This window comes from Sciurus vulgaris, assembly GCF_902686455.1.
Source record: "Sciurus vulgaris genome assembly, chromosome: 2".
NCBI classification, from domain to species: Eukaryota; Metazoa; Chordata; class Mammalia; order Rodentia; family Sciuridae; genus Sciurus; species Sciurus vulgaris.
Window position 1 is genome coordinate 29,545,111 of NC_136462.1, and position 23,886 is coordinate 29,568,996.

At 51.0% G+C, this 23,886-nt stretch overlaps 1 protein-coding gene across 5 annotated transcripts in view; it reads left to right on the plus strand.

Moving 5' to 3' along the window:
* The window catches only part of LTBP2 (latent transforming growth factor beta binding protein 2), a 105,117-nt gene that overhangs the window by 13,941 nt on the left and 67,290 nt on the right, over positions 1-23,886 (plus strand). For all 5 annotated transcript variants that reach the window (XM_079129735.1, XM_079129736.1, XM_079129737.1 and 2 more), the window contains exon 3: positions 8,521-8,767. In XM_079129735.1, the coding sequence (XP_078985861.1) occupies positions 8,521-8,767 (247 nt within the window). The remainder of the gene's footprint in view (positions 1-8,520; positions 8,768-23,886) is intronic.

A 23,886-nucleotide genomic window follows, 5' to 3' on the forward strand; every position in this document is an offset into this window, starting at 1 on the left:
CAGACACCTCGGGGCCATCTGGGACACCTTCCACCAGTTCAGGTTTTATCACCCATCCTTCTCCAAGGTTCAACCCCTGCTTTTCCTAACATCAGTGTCCTGGGACACTAACAACCTCTCCCCTGCTACCAGATCTCTTTCTCACCTGGAAACCTTTGCAAACCTGACTTCCCTTTCAAATCCCTTGTGTACTTTTCTGTACCTCTCTGCTGTTCCCTGTTGGCTGCTCTCCCCACCACCCACTTAACGTCCTGCTGTGGTGTCTCTGAACCTGACTTGCTTTCCAGCCTGGACTCTGAGCCCTTACTTGCAGAATCCAGCCTGGGTTCCTGGAACATGCTGCTCTCTTCCCATCTGCTTTTTCTCCTCCAGCCCCCTGTCATCTGCCCAGTGCTTGCCTCAAGGGGCTGCCCCAGCCGCTGTCAAGAGCTGCTCTTGAGCAGCCTCATTATTCTGGATCTCTTTGACTTCATGTCTCCCATCCCGATTTCTGTTTTACTTTTGGATTAGTGATGGTCTCTCAAAGTTGGAAACTCCATGACGAAAAGGACAATGTCTATTTTGTTTACCATCGTAGGCAAGTAGCAAATATGGGAGGCACAATCATTTTCTAGATGAGGGCAGGAGGCACACAGAGGAAGGAAACTGGCCTAAGGTCACCTGGTTAGAATTCAGCCAGCCTGTGACTGTGAGGCCACACTGTCTTCCATGCTTCTGTTCCACCGTGACTGAGGCCCCAGAGCTGGTGCACCAGGATGGGTGGCTCCATGTCAACCACAGAACTATCTTCCAGATCTCTTAGCTGCTTCCCAGGAAGAGACTCATCCCAGGCTCATGCCTGAGGGTGGACACTCCAGGTCCTCAAATCATCCTCCCTCACTTCCAGAGGCCTCTCTGGGACTGAGGCTTCTGAAGCCCTGCCTCCTCCCAGATGGACATGCCCAGAGGTCTTGCTCCTCATGCCTGCTGGAGCTGGTGGTAATTGGGGCTGCTGTCTGTCCCAACCCCTCGCCCCCCAGCCCCCAACTGGCCCAGCATTGCAGCATTTGCTAATGCAATTAACAGGGCGGTCCAGGCAGAGAGGCTGGGGGCCAAGGTCTGACTCACACCTCCCCTTCCTCCCCTCGGGCCGCCAAACAGTAGAGGCCCACTTGGCCTGCCAGACGGCCGTCTGCAGAGAGTGCGCCAGAGGCCAAGAACGGCATCTTTCTCTCATTAGAGGCTTTTATGTGAACACAACTGCTATTTTGGAGCTGGGCGCTTGGCCGGCCACTTGGCCGGCTGCAGAGCCCCTGTGCCTTCTCCAGCAGTCCCGAGCAGCGCAGCGGCCCAACACAGCTGTGGTGGCAGCCGGGCAAGGCCTTGAGGCCCTGACTTCTCCATAGCCTGGAGGCTCAGGCCTGAGGTCAGGGCCCTGGAGACATTGTACTTGGTCAAGGCTTGAGTGTGGAGAGATGAATCCCCAGTGGGTTCTGAAGGTGTATGTTGAGCCAGACAGGGATTCCTCAGGGCTCTGTAATATCAGGGTCCCCTTCCTGTGGAAACCAAGGGTCATGATTGAGGAAAAACAGTCAGGGCCACAGGTGAATGCCCCAGTAAGCAAATTCCAGAGGGAAACTGAGACTTCCAGATGGGAGTAATCAGGAGAGGTGCCCAGGAAAGGGCTGAGGCAAGTACTGCAGGTGGATAGAGATGGTCAGGTTTGCAATCTTCCAGGTGAGAGATTGGTAGCAGGGAAGAGGTTGTTAGTCTCCCAGACCACAGATGTTAGGAAAAGTGGAGGTGGAACCTGAGGAGCAGCTAAGTTTCAGGGTGTGGAGGCAGGGCCTGGAGGATGGTCTGGAGATGGAGAGGGTGGCGCTGGAAGGCTGGAGGAAGGGAGAGGCTTTGGCGGCCCATCCTGACATCAGTACCTCATTTTACGAGTCACAGATGAAGGAGAAGATGTCTCTGGGACCTAGGAGAGAGAATTGATAATAAATGCCCTGCCTGGGGGCATGGATAGGGTTGGGGAGGAGATGGACATTGGAAAGCAGCTCAGCCTCTGGATGGTCTCTCTAACCAGGGCCTAAGTTGACATTGCTTTTCCTTGGGAAAATAGTCATGCTGAGGGTTTCTGAGTTCAGAAAACCTCTTGCCTCTGGGGTTATTTTCTTTCAAAACAAAACAAAACAAAACAAAACAAAATAAAATCTTTGCAGTGCCATCCACTAGAATTTTCTGTAATGATAGAAATTTCTGTATCTTGTTGGCCAATATGGTCACCATGAGCCACAGGTGGCTATTAAAGCACTGGAAATGTGACTAGTGAGACTGAGGAACTGAGTTTTAAATTTTATTTCATTTTAATCCATTTAAATTCAAATACTTTACATCCAGGATCTCTGTTGAGACTTAGAACAAGCCGTGGAGACAGGAATTATCAGCCCCATCTTATGAAGAAGATGACTGAAGCATGGTGAGCCATCTCAGTGAGAGGTGTCCAAGGTCATGCTGCTGGGATATCACTGAGCTGGCGTCAAACCAAATCTTTCCGACACCCTGTGCCATGTTCTTTCTGCTACCAAGGAACTGATCACTAGAGGCTCTGAGCAGATGGCCGAAGCAGCTTGCATAGTGGGACCTGTTTCTAGACTTTCCCTCTAGGCTTGCCGGATCTGAGCTTGGTCTCCTCCCAAAAGTAGGGGTTTTGTGTGGAAAATCTGAGCAAATCTCGGCTCTAGTGTTTTGGAGCTGAGGGAAGGTAGAAGGGGCACAGCCAGAAAGGTGGGGGCGTTTGGGGAAACAATGCCTTCTATTCTTGCTTTTGGAGCACTTTTCAGAATTTTCTTCCTCTTTTGGTGTCTGGCTAACTCTACAGAGCTGAACTCCCCACTTATCTAATGTTCAGTGAAGAAGAAAGGAGTGTGGGAAAGACAGGGTTCCAGAAGAGCCAGGATTATGAATGGCTGAAGACTGGCCTTGACAAGTGGGTATGGCAGAGCCTTCCAGGTGTCTGAGGATGCAGACCTCTGTAGGGAGGGGCTTGGTGTGTTCTTTCTGGGATGGTCAACCCCAGGGGGGCTAAACAGGGCAGCATTGTGCTGATAACCTCCACCAATAATCCATCGAAGACTGATTACTGCCCAGTAACTCATACTGTGCTTTCTCAAGCAGGAGGTATGATCTCTACTCTGTAGGAAAAATGCCCAGGTTGAAGCTCCAAGGGCAAAACATGAAGATCTCCTGACAACCATGGTTTCAGGTTTTCTCTTTTAAAATCCCACTGCACTGCATGGAGCCACCTCTCAGGGGCCTTTGGCTTTGCCCTCCACTTTATGCAAGAGGACCCACCAGCAAGTCAGAGATGACTGATTTCCTTTAAAGTGCTTGTTTGAAGTAGAAATGTTTTGTAGGGTCTCAGGACACAGACCACTCTTGCTCCTCCCATGCAAAGTATCACTGAATTTTATGCACCGTTACAATACTCCAAAATTTCTTAAATATCAATGTATAGTGGCTAGATTTTCATTTTTCCAAGTGAGGATATTAGGGGAAGAAAAAACCACTACCACATATCATCACCTTTAATTAAAAGGAACATTTTAATATCCTTCTTCCCACACAAAAGATACTTTTGTCTTTTCTTTTTATAGTATTACGGATTGAACCTAGAGGTGCTCAACCACCAAGTCACATCTCTACCCCTTTCTATTTTTTTATTTTGAGACAGGGTCTCACTGAGTTGCTTAGGGCCTGGCTAAATTGCTGAGGCTGGCTTTGAACTTGTGATCCTCCTGCCTCAGTCTCCCAAGCTGCTGGGATTACAGGCATCCACCACTGCACCCAGTTATGGACTGTTTTTAAATTAGAAAGACCAATAGGTCAGGTAGGCAACTCAGTGATAGAGTGCTTGCCCAGCAGTTCTCTGGGCAAGAGGCCCTGGTTACATCATCAGTACAACGGCCAAAAAAGGAAAAAGAAAAAAGAAAAAAAAGAGGACTGGGAATGCCACTTGATGGTGGAGCTGCAGGCGTAGCAAACACAAGGACTTGGTTTCAATTGGAGCCACCATTGTGGGCCATTTGGGGGTGATTTTGGAGGGAATAGAGAAAAAAGGAGTTTATACTCCAGTCCCACAATGAATATGCTCTGCTCAGAACAAAACATTTGAACACTTCAGGGAGGAAGTCAGGCACTCGGCATCTTGCTGAGACTTGTGAAAACCACACAAGACGGTACTCAAGTGACAGGATGCAAGTGAAGCTGGTGAGAGCTGGTTCAAAACCTATTTGTTGGAGGATCTGCCTCCCTAACAGGGCCTCTGCACTGGCCGCCTCTTTAATGGTTGATCTTGAAGACTTACCTTCCCAAGTGGATTCTTTTCCACTAACACATCTGCCTGGCTTGGAAGCCTTTTCAAACTTTTATTTACCATGTTATACACAGAAAGTGCACTTTCCATAGTTTCCCCCTGGCCCTGAAGTGTTCACTGTAGCAACCTGTGTCCTCACAGAGGACTGAATTCCCTGCTGGGCAAGGGCCTTCTACACAGGGAGGACCCACCACCCGGCTGAACCGCCTCTGTGTGGGGCACACTATTGCTATCTCTCTGCACCCCCATGCCTGTTCTGACTGAGAGGAGGTGCTCACTAATGTCAGTGGAAATGAGGCAGGACCAGAATTAGGTGGGTCAAAGCAAGGCATAGGGGCTCACTTTGCTGGACTGTGGGAGTCTTGGGTTTCTAGAGAATAAAAGATCTTAATGTGAAAGTCAAGGATGGGCCATCTTTGGGGTCATTAGGAGGGGAAAATGGAGACTAGACTCTTTTCTGATGACTGTCTTTGGGGTGAGGATCACCTGCTGAGAGGTGGGAGTTGTATGACTCTCCTTTCACCCACACCAGGCTTTGGGTCTCTGCTGGAAAAGAGGGGTGGGTCCACTCAGGCCTTCCCTTGCCTCTCCCTCCCTAAGAAGAAAAACAAGGCAGAGGGTTGTCCTGGGCATGTCTGCCTTCCCCAGTGTTCACAGACCCTGGTTTTGTCACTGGAAAGGGATGGAATAAGGTCTCTCCAAGAGGGTAGAGGAATCTCAACTCAGCCCATGTGGGTTCTTGACTTAGCCCTTAAAAGAATTTCAGGATGCGTCAAAAGCTAGGCATAAGCAAAGATTTATTAGAGAACAGCAAAGTGAAAGTAAACATACACCAAAGGCAGGGTACAGACACCCCTCACTGCTCAGAAAACAGAAGACCGGTGACACACCAAGGGTTGAGCTCTCTGATCTTATATATGATTTTCCTGGGAAGAAAAGTACAGGTTCCCAGGTGAACTTTTGTGAAAATCAAGTGCTATGTCAATCATCTGATATTTGGAATTCAGGATGTTTCTTTCTGGATAAGCAGTCTATCCATGAACCAGCTGTGGGCACATCTTTGACTCTGGTGACATTAACATCGATTATGTTTTTGTTCCAGTTGATCTGATACAAGCATTTGCTGGAGATTTTGTTCATTTCCTGAAAGAGACAGTGAGGCTAGTCATGTTCATAGGTCTGGGTCTCCATCTACTAAGGGTCTCTCTCTTTCCCTGAGAGCCCAACTGTCTTGGTTTTGCAGCCAGGCTCACCCCAGCTGACTGTGTCTCTGTAGTGGTGGCCTAGTGGGTGGTAAGGTGGGGACTAAGCCTGCTTAGGAAAATGGAGTGGCAGCCAGGTGATAGGGCAAGATCCTACCATGGCGGCAGTTCGTGTTTGGAAGGTGCTCTGGTTACAATTGTCTGGCAAGGTCTAGGGGCCAGGGGCCTTCTGGGAATGGGTCGCAATCCTGCAGTGAGACCTGTTATTTCCCCACTATCTGCTGATTGGGCAGGCTGGCCCTGGATGGACATGATGTCCATCAAGGTAAGAACACCCTGGCCAGCAGCGCCTCCTCCAGGAAGCCTTTCCTGACTTTCCTATACCCTTATCCAGCCTGGATCAGAGGCTGTAGCCAACACAGCACTTGTCCCATGGCCTATGAGTCCTGCTTTCTGTGTGAGAAAGTGTGCTAGAGACTCGGCTACAAGCCTCCCTCCTAGTAAATGCTCATGGATGGCCATAGAGTGGAAGCATGGGTTGGTTTACATCTGCCCTCATCATGTCAAGGTTTACTGTGTGGGCTTTGGAGGGGTCTGGGTTCTGGTGTTTCTACCACCAGGGTCGACCTGGCATGTACAGCTTCCTAGGACAGGACTCCAGGGTGCATTTGGTGGTCTATTTGAAGCCAACAGATCCCTTTTGTTTCACCACCAGCTGGGCCAAGGCTCAGAGGTAGGGGGGAGGAAGAACAGTCGCATCAGCCCTGGGTCAGTGAGCTCAAGAGTCTGGGCTCAGTCATACAGATCCAGATTTGAATCCTGGCTCCACTGTCATCTAGCTGGGTGACCTTAGGCAAGTCTCCTAACCTCCCTCAATTCAGGAGGCACCATCTCTACTTGGGAATCATCATATCTTCTGCCTAGCCTTGTCATGAGGATTAAATGAGAGAGTCTAACAGCACTCATTGGACATTAACTGCCATAATGAAAAAGATAATGGTTGTGTCATTGTTAGGCATTTGCTAGGAACTGAAGATACAAAGAGATGTAAGGACACGTGCTGCACTCGGAGGGGCTGACTGTATTGATTGAGATACTGTGATACGTACATGAAAAGCCCATTGTACCGGGCATGCCCACTGAGTGCTGTGCACAGTAAGCACTTTTCCTTGTTGTTTGGAGAAGGGAACAGTTGCTGAGAGGTGGGCCATCAGGGATGGGGAGGTGACCTTAAGGCTATAGTAGCACTTAGGTAAATGCAGGGGAAGCAGAAAAAATGTGCAAAGTCAGGAAGAAAAGAGAGCAGAGGCCACCTTGGGCCAGGGCAGCCTGACTTCAAGGAATGTTAGAGGGGTCAACCTTGGGAGGGCCTCACTGCCTGTCTGTGGGCTGGTCTCCTGAAGGTACTAGGGAGCCACCTTTCTGAAAGAGAGGTGACATAGGTCATGTGGATTCTGGTGCTCCTCTCAGAAGGGATGGGCAGCCAGCCACACCTCAGATACCTGGTCTGGATAAGGGTGCCTGATAGTTTCACAAATAAGCTTAGAATAACGGAGGAGACAAGGTCTGTGTATCAGCCTTTGCTTCCTCAACCACCCTGGATGGCTGGGCCTACTCTCCCTCCCCACCAGCCCCCAGCCTGCTGGTTCCTTGCAGCCTCCAGGGCTTTGAACTCGCCTTTCCTCTGCCTGAATCTTCTGATACACCTTCCCTGCACCACTGCCACCTCGCTCTTCAGAGAGGGGCCCTGGCCACCCTTCTGGGTGGGCCTGGAACACCGCCTCACCTGGTTACTTAGCCATGGTTGTCTTTGTGGCCCTCCATACTGCCTGACACTCTATCAGGCCATTCTTTTCTTGCCTCTGTTGGTCTCCCTCACTGAACTGTAAGCCCCGCATGGGAAAGGACCTCATGCTCACTGCCTAGTGCACAGTAGAGCTTTAACAACTATTTATGGGGTGAGTAAGTGACAGGTGGATGAGACTGGATTTAGAGGGCCCAGTATGCTCTCCAGGGCTCATATATGTTCCGCAGGGAGGTTCCTGGAGGCAGAGGGAAGGCTCAAGGTAGGCCTCTGTGCGTGACTCTCCCTTGATCGCTGATCAGTGGTTCTAAACTTCACAAGGTGAAGAAAGGCAATGGAAAGAGAAATCCTGACCTGATGCTGCTCCGCAGGGCTGGCTTGGAGCAAGGGGCCAGTTTCAGTCCTACCCGATCCCCAGGCTCGACCCTGGACTCAGAAGGTAGAATCTTCACAGCTGCCAGCCAGGAGGCCCCACTTAGCTGGGGGTCAGGAGTTGGAGAGCAGGTGTTCTTCCAAGAGGAAGATGGGAGAGCCTGTTAGGCTGAAGGTGCCTTTGAGAGGCCCCTCCTCAGTCTGCTCCTCATGATTCAAGATGAAACAGGCTTAGTGAGGTCAAGGTCACACAGCTCATGAGCAGCAGAAAAACCCACCAGCTCAGGCCTGACTAATAGGCCATTGTTGAGGCCTTTCCCATGAAAGATATTCACTCGTTCATTCAACATTGATTGAGGATTTACGCAGTGGCAGCCTGAGTCCTGGGGCGACCAGAGGGCACAAAATAGAACGTCTACCTTTGTGGGGCTTCCAGCAGGGCAGGAGTGGACATTTAGGTATAACTACACTGCCAGCTGGTGTGCTTGCCCTGCGGAGGCCTCTGCTGGAAGGGCTGGTGTGAGCCATCCACAACTCTGGTCAAGTCTTTGACTTCTTGTCCAAAAATCAAAGACACTCCTGGAGGCCTCTGGGTAGAAAGGAGAGGGAAACGGGCCCAGGTGGCCTTCTGAGGCCAGGAGTTTGGCTTCCTTGGTGAGTGAGGGGGGCCAGGCAGGGCTCAGGCCACCCCCTGGGGCAGGGGAGTGCTTCTGATGGGAAGGTGTTGGGCAGCCGATGAATGGAGGGTGCCAGGCCCTACTGTCACTTCTCTCTCCCTGTCTCCTCAGCCGTGTGCCAGCCACCGTGCCAGAACCGAGGCTCCTGCAGTCGGCCCCAGCTCTGCATCTGCCGCTCGGGGTTTCGTGGAGCCCGCTGTGAGGAGGTCATTCCTGAGGAGGAATTTGACCCCCAGAACTCCAGGCTGGCACCCCGACGCTCAGCTGAGGGGTCACCCAACTTACGCAGGAGCAGTGCAGCTAGAGGAGGTCCTGTGGCCAAAACACAGCCACCAGAGCCACAGCTGCCACCAGCTGGGTAAGTGCCCACCTCATCGGGACCTCTGGGTCCAGGGCTCAGACCCCGTCATAGGGGCTTCTTCCTCAGGACAGTGTGGAGAAGGCTCATGTTGTCCCTCATTCCTACTATCCCTCCCTTCCCTGCCCCTTCAGGGTTGAGCAGGGAGCAGGCATTGGGGTAGATGGGATGGAAGAGTTGGGGAGATGAAGTCTTTCCCCTTCCAAAGCCTGGGAGAAAGAGCTGAGGAGGGCCTGTTCCTGCATGAGGGTCCCTTGATTCCCATCCTTTGTCATTTCCTGGGTACAGGCAAGTTACTTATCTCTGTACCTTTGATTCCTCATCAGTAAGGAGCGGACAGTGCTAACACCTACGTCATGGAATTATTGTGAGGATTAAATTAGATAATATAAAGAAAATGATAAGAACAGTGCAAGATGTTTGCATAAGCTCTTTGTGAATGTTCCTTCTCCTCCCCTGCCTCCTCCCATGCTCTCTGTGATTAGAAGCATTCCTCTGCAGAAAAAGCCCCTTCTGTTCACTGGACACCCAGCCTCTTTCCTTAGAGGGGAAGAGAAGAGGCATGTGGGTGCAGGAGATGGGATAGAAGTGGACCTGGGGAGTGCTCCCAGGCAGGAGTCCCTGGCCAGTTGATCTGGCTAGACTTCTTCTAGCTCAGGACAGGAAATCTGAACTTTGTAAACTGGTTATTTCTAGAGGACTGTATTTTGCTTTTGGTTTTTCACGTTGGTTTTTCCATTTGCTTCTACTTAGGAAGTTCTTTCTGAGATGTTGCAACCTCATCTTGCTGAACTAAGGGGAAAAAGGACTTGCCCTCTTAGAGGTCAAGAGTACTGGGGAGGATGCTGGCCTTGAGGTCAAGTCCCCAGCAGGAAAGGTCAGGAAAGGTCAGGAAAGACCTGCTGAGTTGTAGGGAGAGGAAGGAAAGGAGGTGGGGGCTGTCCAGAAACTCTGAAAGGAGGTAGAACAGAAAGAACAGGGTCTTGGTGAGGTGTGGCTCCAGGGTCCTGAGCACCCAAATGGATGATTTCCAAAGGAGCAGGAAGAAAGGAAGATAGACTGAGGCCAAGGCCTAGGGATCTCCAAGGTCAAATTGAGAAGAACTAAACCCTGTAACCAAAGCCAGGGAGACTGGGTTAGAAGCAAGAAGAGCCAAGGGTCCAAGTGGACAATACAGAGGGGCTGAGATTGACTGTGAGCTGGTGGGCAGGGCCTAGGCCTTATTCTGATTGTTCCCAGATGTGGGTCCTGGACAGGTGGCCCCAATATGAAGGCACCTTAGAGGCACAGAGAAGGGCCAGTTTGAGGGCCAACCAGAGGCAGTGCAGAGTCCAAGCTGGGCTTTCCCCCTGCAAGTCTCTGACTTGTGGGCTTCATTCATTTGTAATATGCATCTCATGCTACTTGGCAAGTCACACTGCCCCTTGTGCCCCTGAGTCAGAACCATTTGATGCTTCCTGTCCCATCTTCCAACCTATCCAACTCCTCCCCATCCTTCAAGGCCTCGGCCCACTTCCTTCAAATGCCTCCCTGCACCTTGTCCACCCTGCTATCTGCCCCCCTGCAGCACTTTCTTACTGGCATAATGGAGAGGGTCTGTGCCCTGTACCTGCCCCTTGACTATGTAGGGCTGCTGATATTGCTTCAAACTATAGAGTTCGCCTAACAAAAAGGCTCACTTGCATTGAACCCTCACCCTGTACCTGGAAACCAGGGCATCGTCCAGGGTGCGACTGAGAGGGCAAGAGAAGGCGACACACTGCTGGTCCCCAGGCAGGTGCCCCTTGTGTGGCACTCTTCACTCACCTTGGGATGCTCCGTCCACTGCTCACAGGACCAGGAGCTCCCTGAGAGCAGGGACTGTGTCCTGCTTGTTCATGAATGTGTCGCTGGCACTGAACACTGTGCCTGGCACACCATAGGTGCTCAGTGGACATACTTTGAATGAATTAATGAATGGCCGCGAGGTGCGTGCGAGCCTCAGTCTTTAGCAGGGGCCACAGTCCTGATGAGGTCTCTGGCCCACAGCAGGGGCGTCCTCTCTGACTTTCACAGGCTCCCTGGCCAGGGGCTACTGTGACTTTCCTAATGAGCTGCAGCCTCCAGGCCAGCCCACTCCCTCTCTGCCCTGGGGCCTCCATGCCATGAAATCTGGGAAAGTCCAATCACCCTGCCGGCGGCTGCTGTCCGCCCAGCTGTGTTTTGATTTGGGAGGCCAAATCCCACTTGCCTGGTGGTGTCAGACATTTCCTGTGAGCTTGGCCAGGTTTCCCAAGCAGTCGTTGGCCTTTCTCCTGATAGCAACTTGGACAGGCCCTGTGTGTCCAGATAGAGGAGTGACACGACTTTATAGGAGTGGGAAGGGGACACGAGATGTCTGGGAGGGGACACACTGCAGGAATTGGTGATAGCCAGAGGCCCCTTTCAGAAGAGCCCTAAACAGAGGCCAAGTGACTTGTGTCACAGAGGCAGACAAGAGGGAGGGGCCAGGAGAATCTCAGGCAGCAGGCAGGATGCCCTGCAGTTGGCCAGCTGGGGCCTGATGTGCAGCTGCAGCCTGCACTGGCTGTAGGGCCCGGAGACTCCCCTGAGCCCCAAGTCCAGGAATAGCTAGGCAGCTGGGCAAGGGCCTTGAGAGATGGAGAGGGAGCCAGTTATAAGAACTGGGGACCATTAAGCTATGGAAAATTATAGTTTAGACCAGTATGCAACCACTATCTAAATCTCCTGGGAATTTGACAACAGGCAGCTTCTGACTTGGCAGGTCTGGGGTGAGCATCTCTAGCATGGGTGATGTTGATGCTGTTGGTCCCTGGACCACACTGAGTAGCAAGGGTTGACGCCTGGGCTTCGGATCCAGAAACTCCTTAGTTCTAGTTCTGAATTTACCACTTACCAGCTGTGTGACATGAGGCATACATCCTAACCTCTCTGAGCCAATAGTCTTCACCTGATGGCATTACCAGGTGGGTTAAACACTTGGTATGGTGCCTGATGTGAGTTAGGGTTCAGTACGTGACAGCCATTAGTGGCAGGTTCTCTTCACCATGAGGACTTGGGTGGATGGGAGGAGGGGATAAAGAGCAGAGAAACCTGGGCTCTGTGTGTGTGTGTGTGCGTGTGCATGTGTGTGTGTACATGACACTGGGGCACGCCTGTTCCAGGGAGAAGTCAAAGCCCAGACCAGCCTCAGAGGGGGCATGACCAGCAGGTGTAGTAGCAGAACTGTAGTGTCATTTGCTGCCTCTGGTGTGTTTTTTCACCCGCCATATGGGGAGGAAGGTGGGGGAGGTGTCAAGAATGAGGGTGGGGTGTCCCCTGGGTTTGTTCGCAGGCCAGACTTGAGGCCCTAGAGGCTGAGCCCTGGGGCCATCCTAAGCAGGCCTGGTCCATATATGGCTAACAAGGGGCCTGAGGATGTGCTGAGCAGGGCTGGTGGGTCGTGGGGAAGTGTCTGGGGAACTGAGGCCTCATGGTGGTGGCTCCACGCTGGCTCCCCCAATAGAAGCCCTGGAATCTGCCTTCTCCCTAGAGTTCCAGTCTCGGTCTCTTCTGGATGTTCTTTGCACACCCCACCTCTGAGAGAGTGCCCTGTCTTCATTCTCTGTGCCTGCCAGAACATAGAACCACAGATTAGCAGGTCAGAACGACACGGGGCTATTAGCATGCTGTTCTGTAGTCAGACGTCAGACCTGGGGCTCAGCAGGTGGACGTCTAGGTGTCTAGGCTGTGTCCTGGAGGCTCCGGAGAGAACCTTATTCATTTGGATTGGTGGCAGATTTCAGTTCCTTGCAGTGACAGATGGAGGCCCTGGTTTCCTTGCTGGCTGTCACTTGAGGGCATCTAGAAACTGCCCTCATCCCTTGGCTTGTGGCCACCTTCCTTCATCTTCAAAGTTGGTGACAGTAGATGTCTCTTCCCATGTGTCTTTCCTCTGCCTCACACTTCAGCTGCCTCTCTCCCTGACTCTCCTGCCTCCTCTGCCACACTGAGGGCTCCCATGAAGACCCTGGGCCCAGCTGGATCATCCAGGACAGTCTTCCTGGATTCCTAAAGCAGCTGATTAGTATCTTCATTCCACCCACACTAGGATGAGAGCTCCATTTGCCATTTAGTGAAATGTGTCCATTACACCAGGAGACAAAGATCATGGGGGACAACCACTCCCACCCCCTGAAGCCCACTCCACCTGGGACCCTCTGTCCAAAGTGTGACAGCTTCCTCTTATCCAGGGCTTGCCTACATGATCTGTACCCCAAAACCTTTCTGACACTACCAAAATCAACCCACACCCCATGCTCCCTGGACTCACCTTGTTGCTTCTGCCATGCTGGCCAATTGGTTCTTCCTCAAACATGCCAGAGATGCACCCACTCCGTGGCCCTTAGAACTTGCTACCTCCCCCTCCTGGAACAGGGCAATAGTTCCATATCAATAGGACTTCCATATCAAAAAGACTAGGTGGCTTAAAACATCAGATACTTCTTTCACAGTTCTGGAGGTCAGACGTCCTAAATTGAGGTCTTGGCAGGGTTGGAGGCTCTGTGAGGAATCTGTCCCAGCCTTCTCTGTTAGAATATGGTGGCTCCCAGCCATCCTTGGCATTCCTTGGCTTGTAGTTGCATCAATCTAACCTCTGTCTCCAAGGGCTGGGCATAGAGCCTGATGGTGGAGTGTTTGCCTAGCATGCACAAGGTCCAGGGTCCAGTCACCAGCACTGAAAAAGTTCTGACCTCTCTCATCACATGACCTTTCTATTGTCATCTGTTATAATTCCTGTTGAATTTGGGGTCTACCCTAATCCGTTGAAGCCTTGTCTAAACCTAATTAATTATATCTGCAAAAACCCTATTTCTAACCTGGCGTGGTACTGCACGCCTGTAATCCCAGCTACTTGGGAGGCTGAGACAGGAAGATTGCCAGTTCAAAGCCAGCCTCAGCAATTTAGTGAGGCCCTAAGCAACTCAGTGAGACCCTGTCTCTAAATAAAATACAAAAAAGGGCTGGGGATGTGGCTCAGGGGTTAAAGTTTTGGTACTGATGAGGACCAGTACCAAAAAATAAAACAAAAACAGAAACCAAACAACAACAACAACAACCAAAAACCTATTTCCAAAGAAGGTCGCATGCACAGTTCAGGAGTGAGGACTTTAACGTATCTTCTTGTGGGGACACAACTCAGCCAGCACCAGAACACTCTTCCCCAGATTCTCTCAGGGCTGGCTGCCTTTCCACCCCACCACAGCCAGACCCTCTGCAGCCATCTAAACCACACTCTCCAAACTCCCTACCCAGAATCCTAACTGGCTCCCTACTGACTCCCCCCCACCCACCCAGAATACTAACATCTTGGATATTTGACTTATATATTTGATTTACTGTTTTCTTAGCACAGTAAAATGTCAGGTGCAGGAGGACCAGGGTTTTTGTCGCTTTGCTGATGTGGTTCAGCACCCAGCCCAGAGTGGTGCTCTGTGCCTCGTCGCCTGTATGTCTCTCAGCTCATGGCCTCAGGCTGCCAGGGTCCTGTCCCAGTGGCAAGGAAAGAGAGAGGCCTAGAGAGGCTAGGTGACCTGTGCCCTCTCCCGCCCTGCCTGTCCCTGCTGCACACAGCCTCTCATGCTTTGGTCTGTAAGGAGAGGGCGGGAGGGGACCCTGAGCACAGGTGGCAGCATGTGCCCAGGTAGAGGCCCTCTCAGCACATCCCTACCTGTGACCTTTAACCTCCTTTTGCTGAGACCACGGCCACGGCTTTCCCTGGGAGAACTGCTTCCCTTCCTCCCGAGGCCTTGCCCAGATCTCCAGTCAGGGAGCCAGGATTCTGCCCCCAAATGGGTGGTGTCTGTGAATCAGAGGGAGCAGAACAATCTCTTGACTGCACCGGGAGTCACTGCAGGGAGACCCACGCACTCTTTCCTGGGGGCAAAGAGGACAGAGAAGCCAGCATCTCTTCCTGACATGGACATGGGATTGTCCCAGGATTGGATGGAAGGGCAGCTGGGAGTGGACGCCAGCATGGTGAATCCAGTGGAGCAGCTTGCCACTTCTGTCCTTTCCCCCAACAGTAGCAACAGGGGTTGGGTCGGGGACAGGGCTTCCTGCAGGGCTGCTGTGGACAATTCTGGTGATGTCATGAACCTAGAGCCAGGAATAAGCTTTGGTTGGCCGGAAGGAGGCTCCATGGCACTGGTGTCAGGGAACCCAGACTGGTGGCTGGCTGGGCTGATACTGGGCGCCGGTTAGTGGGAGGCTGGTGGTTGGAAGAAAGGCCAACGAGAAGGTGCCAGGAGGCAGCTCAGTATGTGGGTATCGGGAAAGCTACCCCCCGTCTCTTGGGGTGGCTGGGAGAACTACAAGTCCTGCCAGGGCAGCACTTGGCAGTGAGTCTGCCCCGCAACCAACCTCTTCACTGCGGGCCTGCTCCCCATCCTGCAGCAAATCATCGTAGGCACCCCATTGCCAAGGGAGGATTTTCTTTCATGTCCCAAAGGCATCGGAGAATGGTCTTGGGTTCACGGGACTTGAATGAGGAGGAAGGAGGGCAAACGTGACATGAAAAGAGAACAGTGCGTGCTGGGAGACCTTGGGAAAGTCTTTGTTCTCCCTGGGCTCCAGTTTGCACCTTTATGAATCAGAGGGCTAGATCAGCACTCCCCCCAACCCCCACTCAAGAGCTGATGGTCTTATTCTGGTGTTCAGCCTGGCCTTTTCCACCCTGAAGGTGAACGTGGCCACTCCCCTTTTGTCCACTTTTAGGGTCATGACAAGGACACCTGAGCCCCTGACCTGGGCAGACCTTAGCTGTTGCTGATGGTCTAGCCTCAGATCCTCCTTGCCAGTGCAGCAGGGTGGGGCAGCCTGCACCTTTATCTGTCTTCGTTTCCTCCCGGCAGCGAGCAGTGCCTCCCAGCTGGGTTGACTCAACCCTTTGTACTTTGGTGGGGGGAGTCTCTGGGGCTTGAGTACCTTCCCTCCCTTTCTTTTATTTTTTTCAGCTGCCCCCCACCACACAAACACCTTTTCCTGACTTGTTATTATAATTCTGAATCTCAATTTTGTCCCCTGGGATTTCTGGAACTCTCCAACCCTTAGGACCTGGACAACATTATTTTGAATAGTCAAGGACTCTGGAGAGTTCCCAGCTCAGCCACCATGACCTTGGGATTGAACGTCACTAAGCCTTAATGTCCCTATCTGGAAAATGGGAAAGACAATCCCTTTCTCACTGGGAAGTTGTCCGGATTAATTGAAACAGTGTGTTGGAAAGATCACTTTGCAAACTCTAAGCACCTTTCGGATGTTTATTATTCTTGTGTAGCAGTCCTGACAGTGAGCTGGGGTATTTGCTTATGCCTCATGTGTGTGCATGGGTCACCTGTAGAAGTTCCTTACTGCAGTCCTCTCTAACAACTTTTTCATGATTTTAACCTCATGGTTAATTTGAGCTGCTGAACATAACATCAGGGGATGTCCCCATAGTCTCTGGGACAGGTACACCAGAGCTGTGCAGTACACAGTCTGTGCAGCTGTATATTGCGATCCTAGTCTAGGCTTCTTTCCAGGAGGGAGAAAGATGTTTCCCGTTTCCTCACAAAGCATGTTGCTTCAAGGCAGTTTTCTCCATCTGGGTTTGACCACTGAGTTTCTTTCTAGGTTCCTCTGAAAGGGAGGTGGACCTCTGGGGTTTTGTAGTGTTATTGCACTTCCTCAACCCACACACATAGCCGAGACTCACGAGTTCAGGCCCTGGGCAGGAACACAGCTGGTTGTAGGGTATAAATCATACAAAGGGAGCCGCTCTGGACAGACGCAACTCAGGGCACACAGTCTGGCTATGCTTCGAACCTGGATCCCTGGAGAAGTTGTGAGGAAGGTGGGGGCCCGTGTGTCTTCCTTCTCCCTGTGTGGCAGAACCAACGAGTCTCCCTCTTCCACCATGCTTTATTCAGTGAAGACACTGTGGGGCTGGTGAGGAGCCCCTAAGTGCTCGGGGGAGAAGGGGAGCCAGGGCTCTTTCTCCAGATTTGAGGGAAATGGTACCTGCTTTTGGCACCCTACCTCTTCCCTCCCCTCTCTTATTTAAGCCCAAAGGTGGACATCTGGCCAGAGGTGGTCCCCAAATCTCTGATGAAGACTGAGTGCCTCCCTTCTCCAGGTTCTCCCAGAATTGAGGATTATTAGGACAACCCCATAAAGGACTGCATTAGTCAGCTTTCTGTCACTATAACAAAATACCTGGGATTATTAACTCATAAAGAGAAGAGGTTTCTTTCAACTTACTATTTTGGAGCTTCTAGTTCAAGATAAGGCAGAACTATTGCTTTAGGTCTCTGGTTGTAAATCAGATGGCAATTGCTGGGAGGGTGTGGGAAAGCAAACTACTTATCATGGCCAGGAAGCCAGAGGAAGAGAAAGAGACCAGGGTCCTATAGTCCTTTTCAAGGGCATGCCCAATGACCCAAGGACTTCCCACTATGTCCCACCTTCCAGTACCACCTCTCTGGGGACCAAGCTTGTAACACATGGACTTTGGGGGGACATTCAAGGACCGAACTACAGCAAGGACTCCTTCCAGCCTAGCCCCAGCCTTCATCAGTCTCTGAGATTCAAACTATGGCCACCTACCTGCCCACAGCCTGCGGCTTGGTGATAGAGAAACCTGTGGGTCCTTTTCCTTTTCTACGTCTCCTCTGTCATTGTCATCGTCATCAACAGGATTCCTGCTGTGTTTCAGGCACTGTACTAGTTGGCCCTTCACTTCCTCCTCCCTGTGGTACCCAGATCAAAGTCACCAGCAAAGTGATATGCAGGAAGAGGGTGCTGCACAGCAGTCTTGGCCAACTGTGTCCAACAGTGGAGTATAAATGGCCAGCAGCTGCCCTGGGGTGGGGGCAGAGGGACAGGCAGAGCCCCCAGTGCTCCCCACAGCCTTTGTGGTGAGTCTAGATTTCTGGGTCTAGATGTTTCGGTTGGGATTGGGTAGGACTAGGCTCGTGGTTAGGGTGACATTCATTTTATGCAGCTGAACAATGGAGTGGTGGGCGGGGTCAGATTAGAGGAGTAGCATTAGTGTGGCTTTGGGGTGAGATTTTTACCTTGGAGTTGTGGTTGGGGCTATGGTCAAGTAGGACTTAGGACTGTGGCTTTTTGAGTGAAGTCTGGTTGTTTTTTTAACCTCCCAAATGGAGCCTTAATGAGGAAGCCAGCATCTTACAGGCTCCACCTACTTTAGTTCTGGAGACACCACGGAACAGGGGTTGAGAACATGGGTTGCGAGCCAGCAGACCTCAGTCCGTCTGAGTCTGGTGCTGATGAGCCACTGGATGTATGTGTGGGGTTCCCACCTCCCTGAGTCTCAGTGTAAAAGGACACTGCTTTTACACTGGCCATCAGCAGCACTGTGGTCTGAATCAGAAGGGACGAGGATGAAGGGCTGAGTCACGGGGCGCGCTACTCAGGACTTGAGAGCTGATCATTTTTCTTCTCTGAATCATTCAGAGTCCCAGCAGGGAAGAGAGGACACACTCAATGGAGACGGCTTAATAAAGGGTCCATTTATAAAGGCATGGACATAAATGGATGGGGCATTCCTGGGTGGCCATGGGGGAAAGCCCTGAAGCGTCCAAGTCTAAAGGGACGAGGGGCCAGCGGTGACTGGAACCCAGGGCAGCACAGCTGTGGGACAGCACCATTTCCAGGGCTACCCCAGGGCCTGTTGGGAGGCAGTGGGAGAATGGGACCCCCTGAATCTCCTCCTGCCCTTTGACCCCTTGCTGGGGTTCCTCATTGGTTCAACCAGACTGAAAGGCAGAGGGTGAAGGAAACTCTCACACCCCAGCATGAGCTAGAGATAGGCAGCAGGGCTCTGCAGTGCCAAGTAGGTTTCCGGCACATTTGTCAGTTCTCACAATGTCCTGGGGAGGACACTATCCTGTCACCCCAACTCCACAAGCCAGAGAACTAAGGTTAACCTGTGCTTCCCAGCATTCTGCCTAACAGTCTCTGGATCAGGTGAGCTTGGCAAGGGCAGAAACTTCTAGCTTGACTTGGGAGCTACAGACAACTAGGGCAGGTGGGGCATCCAGAAAAATCCAGAAAAAGGGTGAGAGCCTGGGGCAGCCTTCCGTGCAGCGGTGTATGGGGCATGAAGGGAGCTTGTCGGCCTCAGTAGAATGCTAATGCCTGCAGTTTCCAGCACCAGACTTTAGAAAGTAGCAATAGCAGACTGTGTAGCTCCTTGTACTTATCCTGCCTAACTTAAGTACTCTAGGATTTTTGTTTGGAAGGAAAAGGTTAGGGAGTGATGGGCAAGAGGAAATGGAAAGACAGCCAAAGCTCTTTCTCAGATGCCAGGTAAGGTCTGCCCCGTGTGAGAGCTTTATGTAGAGCTCTGGCTCCTCAGTGGGTGTCACCCGCTGGGGCTGTGCACCCGTGACACACGGTGTGAGCAGAAGGCAGTGGGGAGAACATGTCTCAAAAGTCCTAATGGAGGTTTCCTGGAGCCTGTGACTTGGGATCAAAGTTTTCAAATACATATCAGGTTCCAACCCTTGTCCCAGATGTAGAGGAAGTTTCTGATTTATGGGCCCAACAGTTTTTCCAGTTACTCCATCTGTAAATCTGCCATCAGTTAATTCAGTTGCCCCCGTCAGAAGAGGCTCTGCGAGCTTCCCAGGTGAAAATTGCTTCAGCAAAGCAAAGTGGTATTATGATAACAGTACCAAGAAAAAGACTCGGACACGTGAACGTGTTTCTGTTCGCTGAGCTCACTGGATCACGCATGCGCACGCACCGCACCGCGGGAGAGAGGCTGAGGGGGGATTTAGGCTGAGCAGAGATGGATTAGCAGAGAAGGGGTGAGATGCAGTCATCTGGTGACCCTATTGTAAGATGGCTGCATTAGGACCCAGAGGGGTGTGTCTGTCTGTCTGTCTGCAGAGACATAGTGACGATTGCTAAATGATTTCCAATAATGAAATGTGAAAACACACAGTTCCTTTGTTAGTCACATAACTGTGGTTTTGTGTCCGTGATTCACTGTGGAAGTGAGTAGCTGGGACAAGCATTCTGTGGGGATTTTTTTCTTCTTATTTCTCCTAAAAAAATATTTGTGAAAGTTCTAAAATTCAAGGAAGTGGAGTGCTTTTTGAGGAGAAAAATCTCTGTTCCTTGCAAAACAAAAATTAGAAATCAAAACCTAGGGAGCTACCACACTTCTGCTCCAGGGGGCTGCCCGCCCCACTGTTTTCCTCCAGGGGCCTCAGCCCCCCACCCGGCCTAACTCATCCACCCACAAGGGCGGAACAGGGCCTGGCTTGCGACACAGGCGCCTTGCAGGAGTCTGACTCTGCCCTCGAGGCAGTGTCCTCTCCAGGCCAGCCAGGCCACACCCTTCCAGAGCCACTTTCTTGGGGAAGAAAACAGACTTCATGTTTCTGTCTTGGATGGAGATCAGAGGCCCTACAGAATATAGTAGCATGAAAGGAAGGAGCTGTGAAATAATTTATATCCCAAAGATAAGCCTGAATGAGTCTCAGCTCTACTACTTAGCGGCCATGCCTCCTAGAGCAACTGATTTAGCCTTGGAAGCCTCAGTTTTCCCACCTCTCTGATGGGGGAATGACCATCACTACCTTACAGAATTGTCAGGTGTTACTAATGTGTAAATGCACCGGGCAGCTTTTAGGTCTTGTGTGAATGGCATCCATTCTTATTTGTCCATGATTCTGGGGTTTCCTGAGCTTACTGTTTATGTCAGAGCGATAATAGCAGTCACTAGAAACTCTTGAGAGTCTGCCCAGAGATCCAAAGGTGTTTCTGGCCCTGTTGAGGCTTCCTGTCATAACCAAGGTCAGGAAGTCATCCACTAAAGGCCAAAGGCTGACAGAGCTTGGGCCTGAAGACCCCACCCCTGCACTTCCCTACTGGAGGTGGGTCGAGGTGCTTAACAACCTATCTTTACTTCAGTTTCTCATCTACAAGATGGTGGGGGGCGGTGGATGACAGTTCCCATGACTGGGGCTGTATACTCATCAAGGAAGGTACCAATGTCAAGACCTAGCTGAAATGAGATACCTTAGCAAGTGCCTGGCATGTTAATGGCAAAATAGGTTGGGAGGTTTAGGCTATGCTGCTGAATGTCTCAGGTTGGAGTCTGAGTTTCTGTGGAAATCTTTTGTGCATAGCTCTGGAGTGGGAAGAGCAGGAAGGGCAAGCTGGCTGTGGGTGGCCAGGACTTTGGCCAGCCTCTGAGGAGTGCACCCTTGACCTAGGCCTCCAACAACTTTGTCGATGATGGGTTTGTCCAAGCAGCCTCAGGAGTGGGGAAACTCATCTGAAGTCATCGACTGGCCTGAGCAAGCTAGCACTCTTATAGGCTCCACCTACTAGAATACTGGGGACTCTAGGGCACAGAAGATGAGGGTATGGGTTGTAAGTTGTGCCCTAGGCCAGGCCTGCTAAGCTCTGTGTGTGTATGCAGGGGGGGAGGGGTCCAAGATGGTGGGTGGGGAGTCTCCCAGAACTGGGAACTGGGAACCCAAGGGTTCAAGAAGTAAGCACTTCATGGCCAAGTTGGTGACAATGATGTGCCCATATACCAGGTTCTCTGTGGCTTTGAGAAATGGCCCTTGCTCCATTCCAGCAGCCTCCTGTCCTCCTCCCTCCTGCACCTCCTCTGCCCTTGCCAGGTCTCGCGGGCCTTGCCTTATGTTTTCATTCTTCAGATGGCTTCAGCTGTCCCTCCACCCTGGTTCATTCACTTCTTTGTGATTCAGGCAGCGCCACCATGGCAGCTTGTGGCTGGAGCCTGAGACTGGAGGTTCTGCTGTGGTGATGGGAGGAGCGGGCTGAGCCTCAGAGCCCAGCAGACCGAGCTTTAGAATCCTGGATGGCAGCACTCAAGCCAGGTCAGCCTGGCCAGCTACTTCCCTTCTCTGTGCAGAAGTGTCATAGATCATGCTTGGACGCTGAGTCCTACCTCTCAGGATTTTGTTGGGGAACCTCTATGAAGTCGTATATTTTGGTGCCTGGTATTCAGTAAGTATCACTGTCACAGGAACCCCCATATCCCAGGGACATACATCCCAGGATTCTCCAGGGGATGCCTGAAGCTGCAGATTGTACTAAACCTGGAACTGAATGTTTTTGTCTTCACTAAACACTTATCACTCACTATGGCTGTAGCTCTTGCAGTTTAAAGTGTTGCAACAAAACTAGCACCAATTCCTTTTCCCCTCACAATTTCATGGATAGAAAATTCATAGATATTAGCAAACACAGCAAAGTTTTTTTTTTTTTCTTTCCTTCCTTATAATCAAGAACTTTGACCTAAACGAGGCACTATACAGCTTTTCTTTGGCTTGTCTTTTAGCATCTGAACTGCCAGCATCATTACTCTTGCATGTTGGGGCCAGTATGAAGTAAGATAAGGGTTACTTGAACACAAGCATTTTGATACTGTCAGTCCAATAAGCAAGGAAGCTACTAAGTGACTAATGGGAGGGTAGTGTATACAGTGTGGATATGCTGGTTGAAAGAAGGGGACAGAGTCAGATGGTGGAAGATTTCTTCATGCTCCTCAGAGTGGCACACAATTTAAAGCTTATGGATTATTTCCAGAATTTTCCATTTAACATGGTTGAGCTTGGTTGACCTTGAGAATAACTGAAATGGCAGAAAGAAAAACTGCAAGTAAAGGGGGACTACTTGATTTGATCAAGATGGGTTCTATAGGGAGCACTGTGACACCCAGGGACTCCACTGCTTCGCCCCAACCACCCACACTGGGCAGCAGATTCTCAGAGGAGAAGATGCTATTAGACAAGTCTCATGGTCTCAGCTCAGCTGGCTTCCTGTCCTTGGATTTGAGAGTAGTAGTCTCCCTTCAGTATGAGCAAATGGCCTGTTCCAACAGCCAGGGGAAACTCAGGCCTTGATCTGTTCTCCAGTCACACATCTACACACACCTTTGGACCTTGGGTTTAACATCCCTAGGTGTCTGCCCCACAGCAGCCTGTGTTAAGAGGGGGTCACCTGCAATTAGCTCCCATAGCTGCACCCCCAAGAGACATTCCAGTGAGCCAGGGATAAATAACTGCTTCCCGTGTGAATTCCACACTACCTATTAATCCTTTTACTGTTCATTGCATATATGTCCTGGTGGATTTTTCAGGCCAGTTGGAAGAAAGGATGTTCAAAGAGGGATAATCTCTGAGTCAGGTAACTAACAGGGCTCTTGTTCAGGCACAGCCTTGCCTGCTGGCTTCTGTTCTACACTCTGTCCCTCCCTCTCCCTGCTCCTTCCTTCCAGGCACAAGGAGTGTTAGATGACTTGGACTCATGCCTTGCCCTTAAGAGCTCAGATCCAGCCATCTGGCATGCAAAAGTGGCTAAAGCACACCCAGCCCTTCGAGGAGCATCGCTTCTCTGGACAATGTGGGCATAGGGCAGGAAGGGGGTTCATCTTCAGAGAGGGGTTTTCCATGCCTGTCTTCCTAAGGCACCCCTTTTAACCATGTTACTTCCTAGTAAAAACACCTTCAAGGCTTCCCTTTTATGTGTGAGGTCCGCAGGAGGAGGCCAGGCTCTTGGTCTTCTACAAGTTTAGTCCCAAAGTATAGTTCTCAAGCAGAGACATCGTGTATGGGTTTAGAGTCCAGGCTCTGAACTGGAATATCATCAGGACACCTGTGTTTCATTCCTAGCTCTGTTTGTCATTGGCTGTGTGACTTAGACAAATTACCTAGTTTCTCTGTGCCTCATAAGTAAAATAGGTATAATAATACTGACTTCCAATTTTTTAATGTATTTGTTTATTTTGGTACCAGGCACCTAACCACTGAGCAACATCCCCAGCCCTTTTTTATATTTTATTTAGAGACAGGGTCTCACTAAGTTGCTTAGGGCCTCACTAAATTGCTGAGGCTGGCTTTGAACTGAAGACCCTTCTGTCTCAGCTTCCCAAGCTGCTGGGATTTACAGGTAGGGGCCACATGACCAGCTCCGACTTCCAAATTTTAACGATTATTAAGTACGTTAATATATGCAAAGGACTGGCATGTAATAAGCACAAAGTAGTTATTTGCCTTTCTTATGCTATTATTATGGTCATCCTTGGC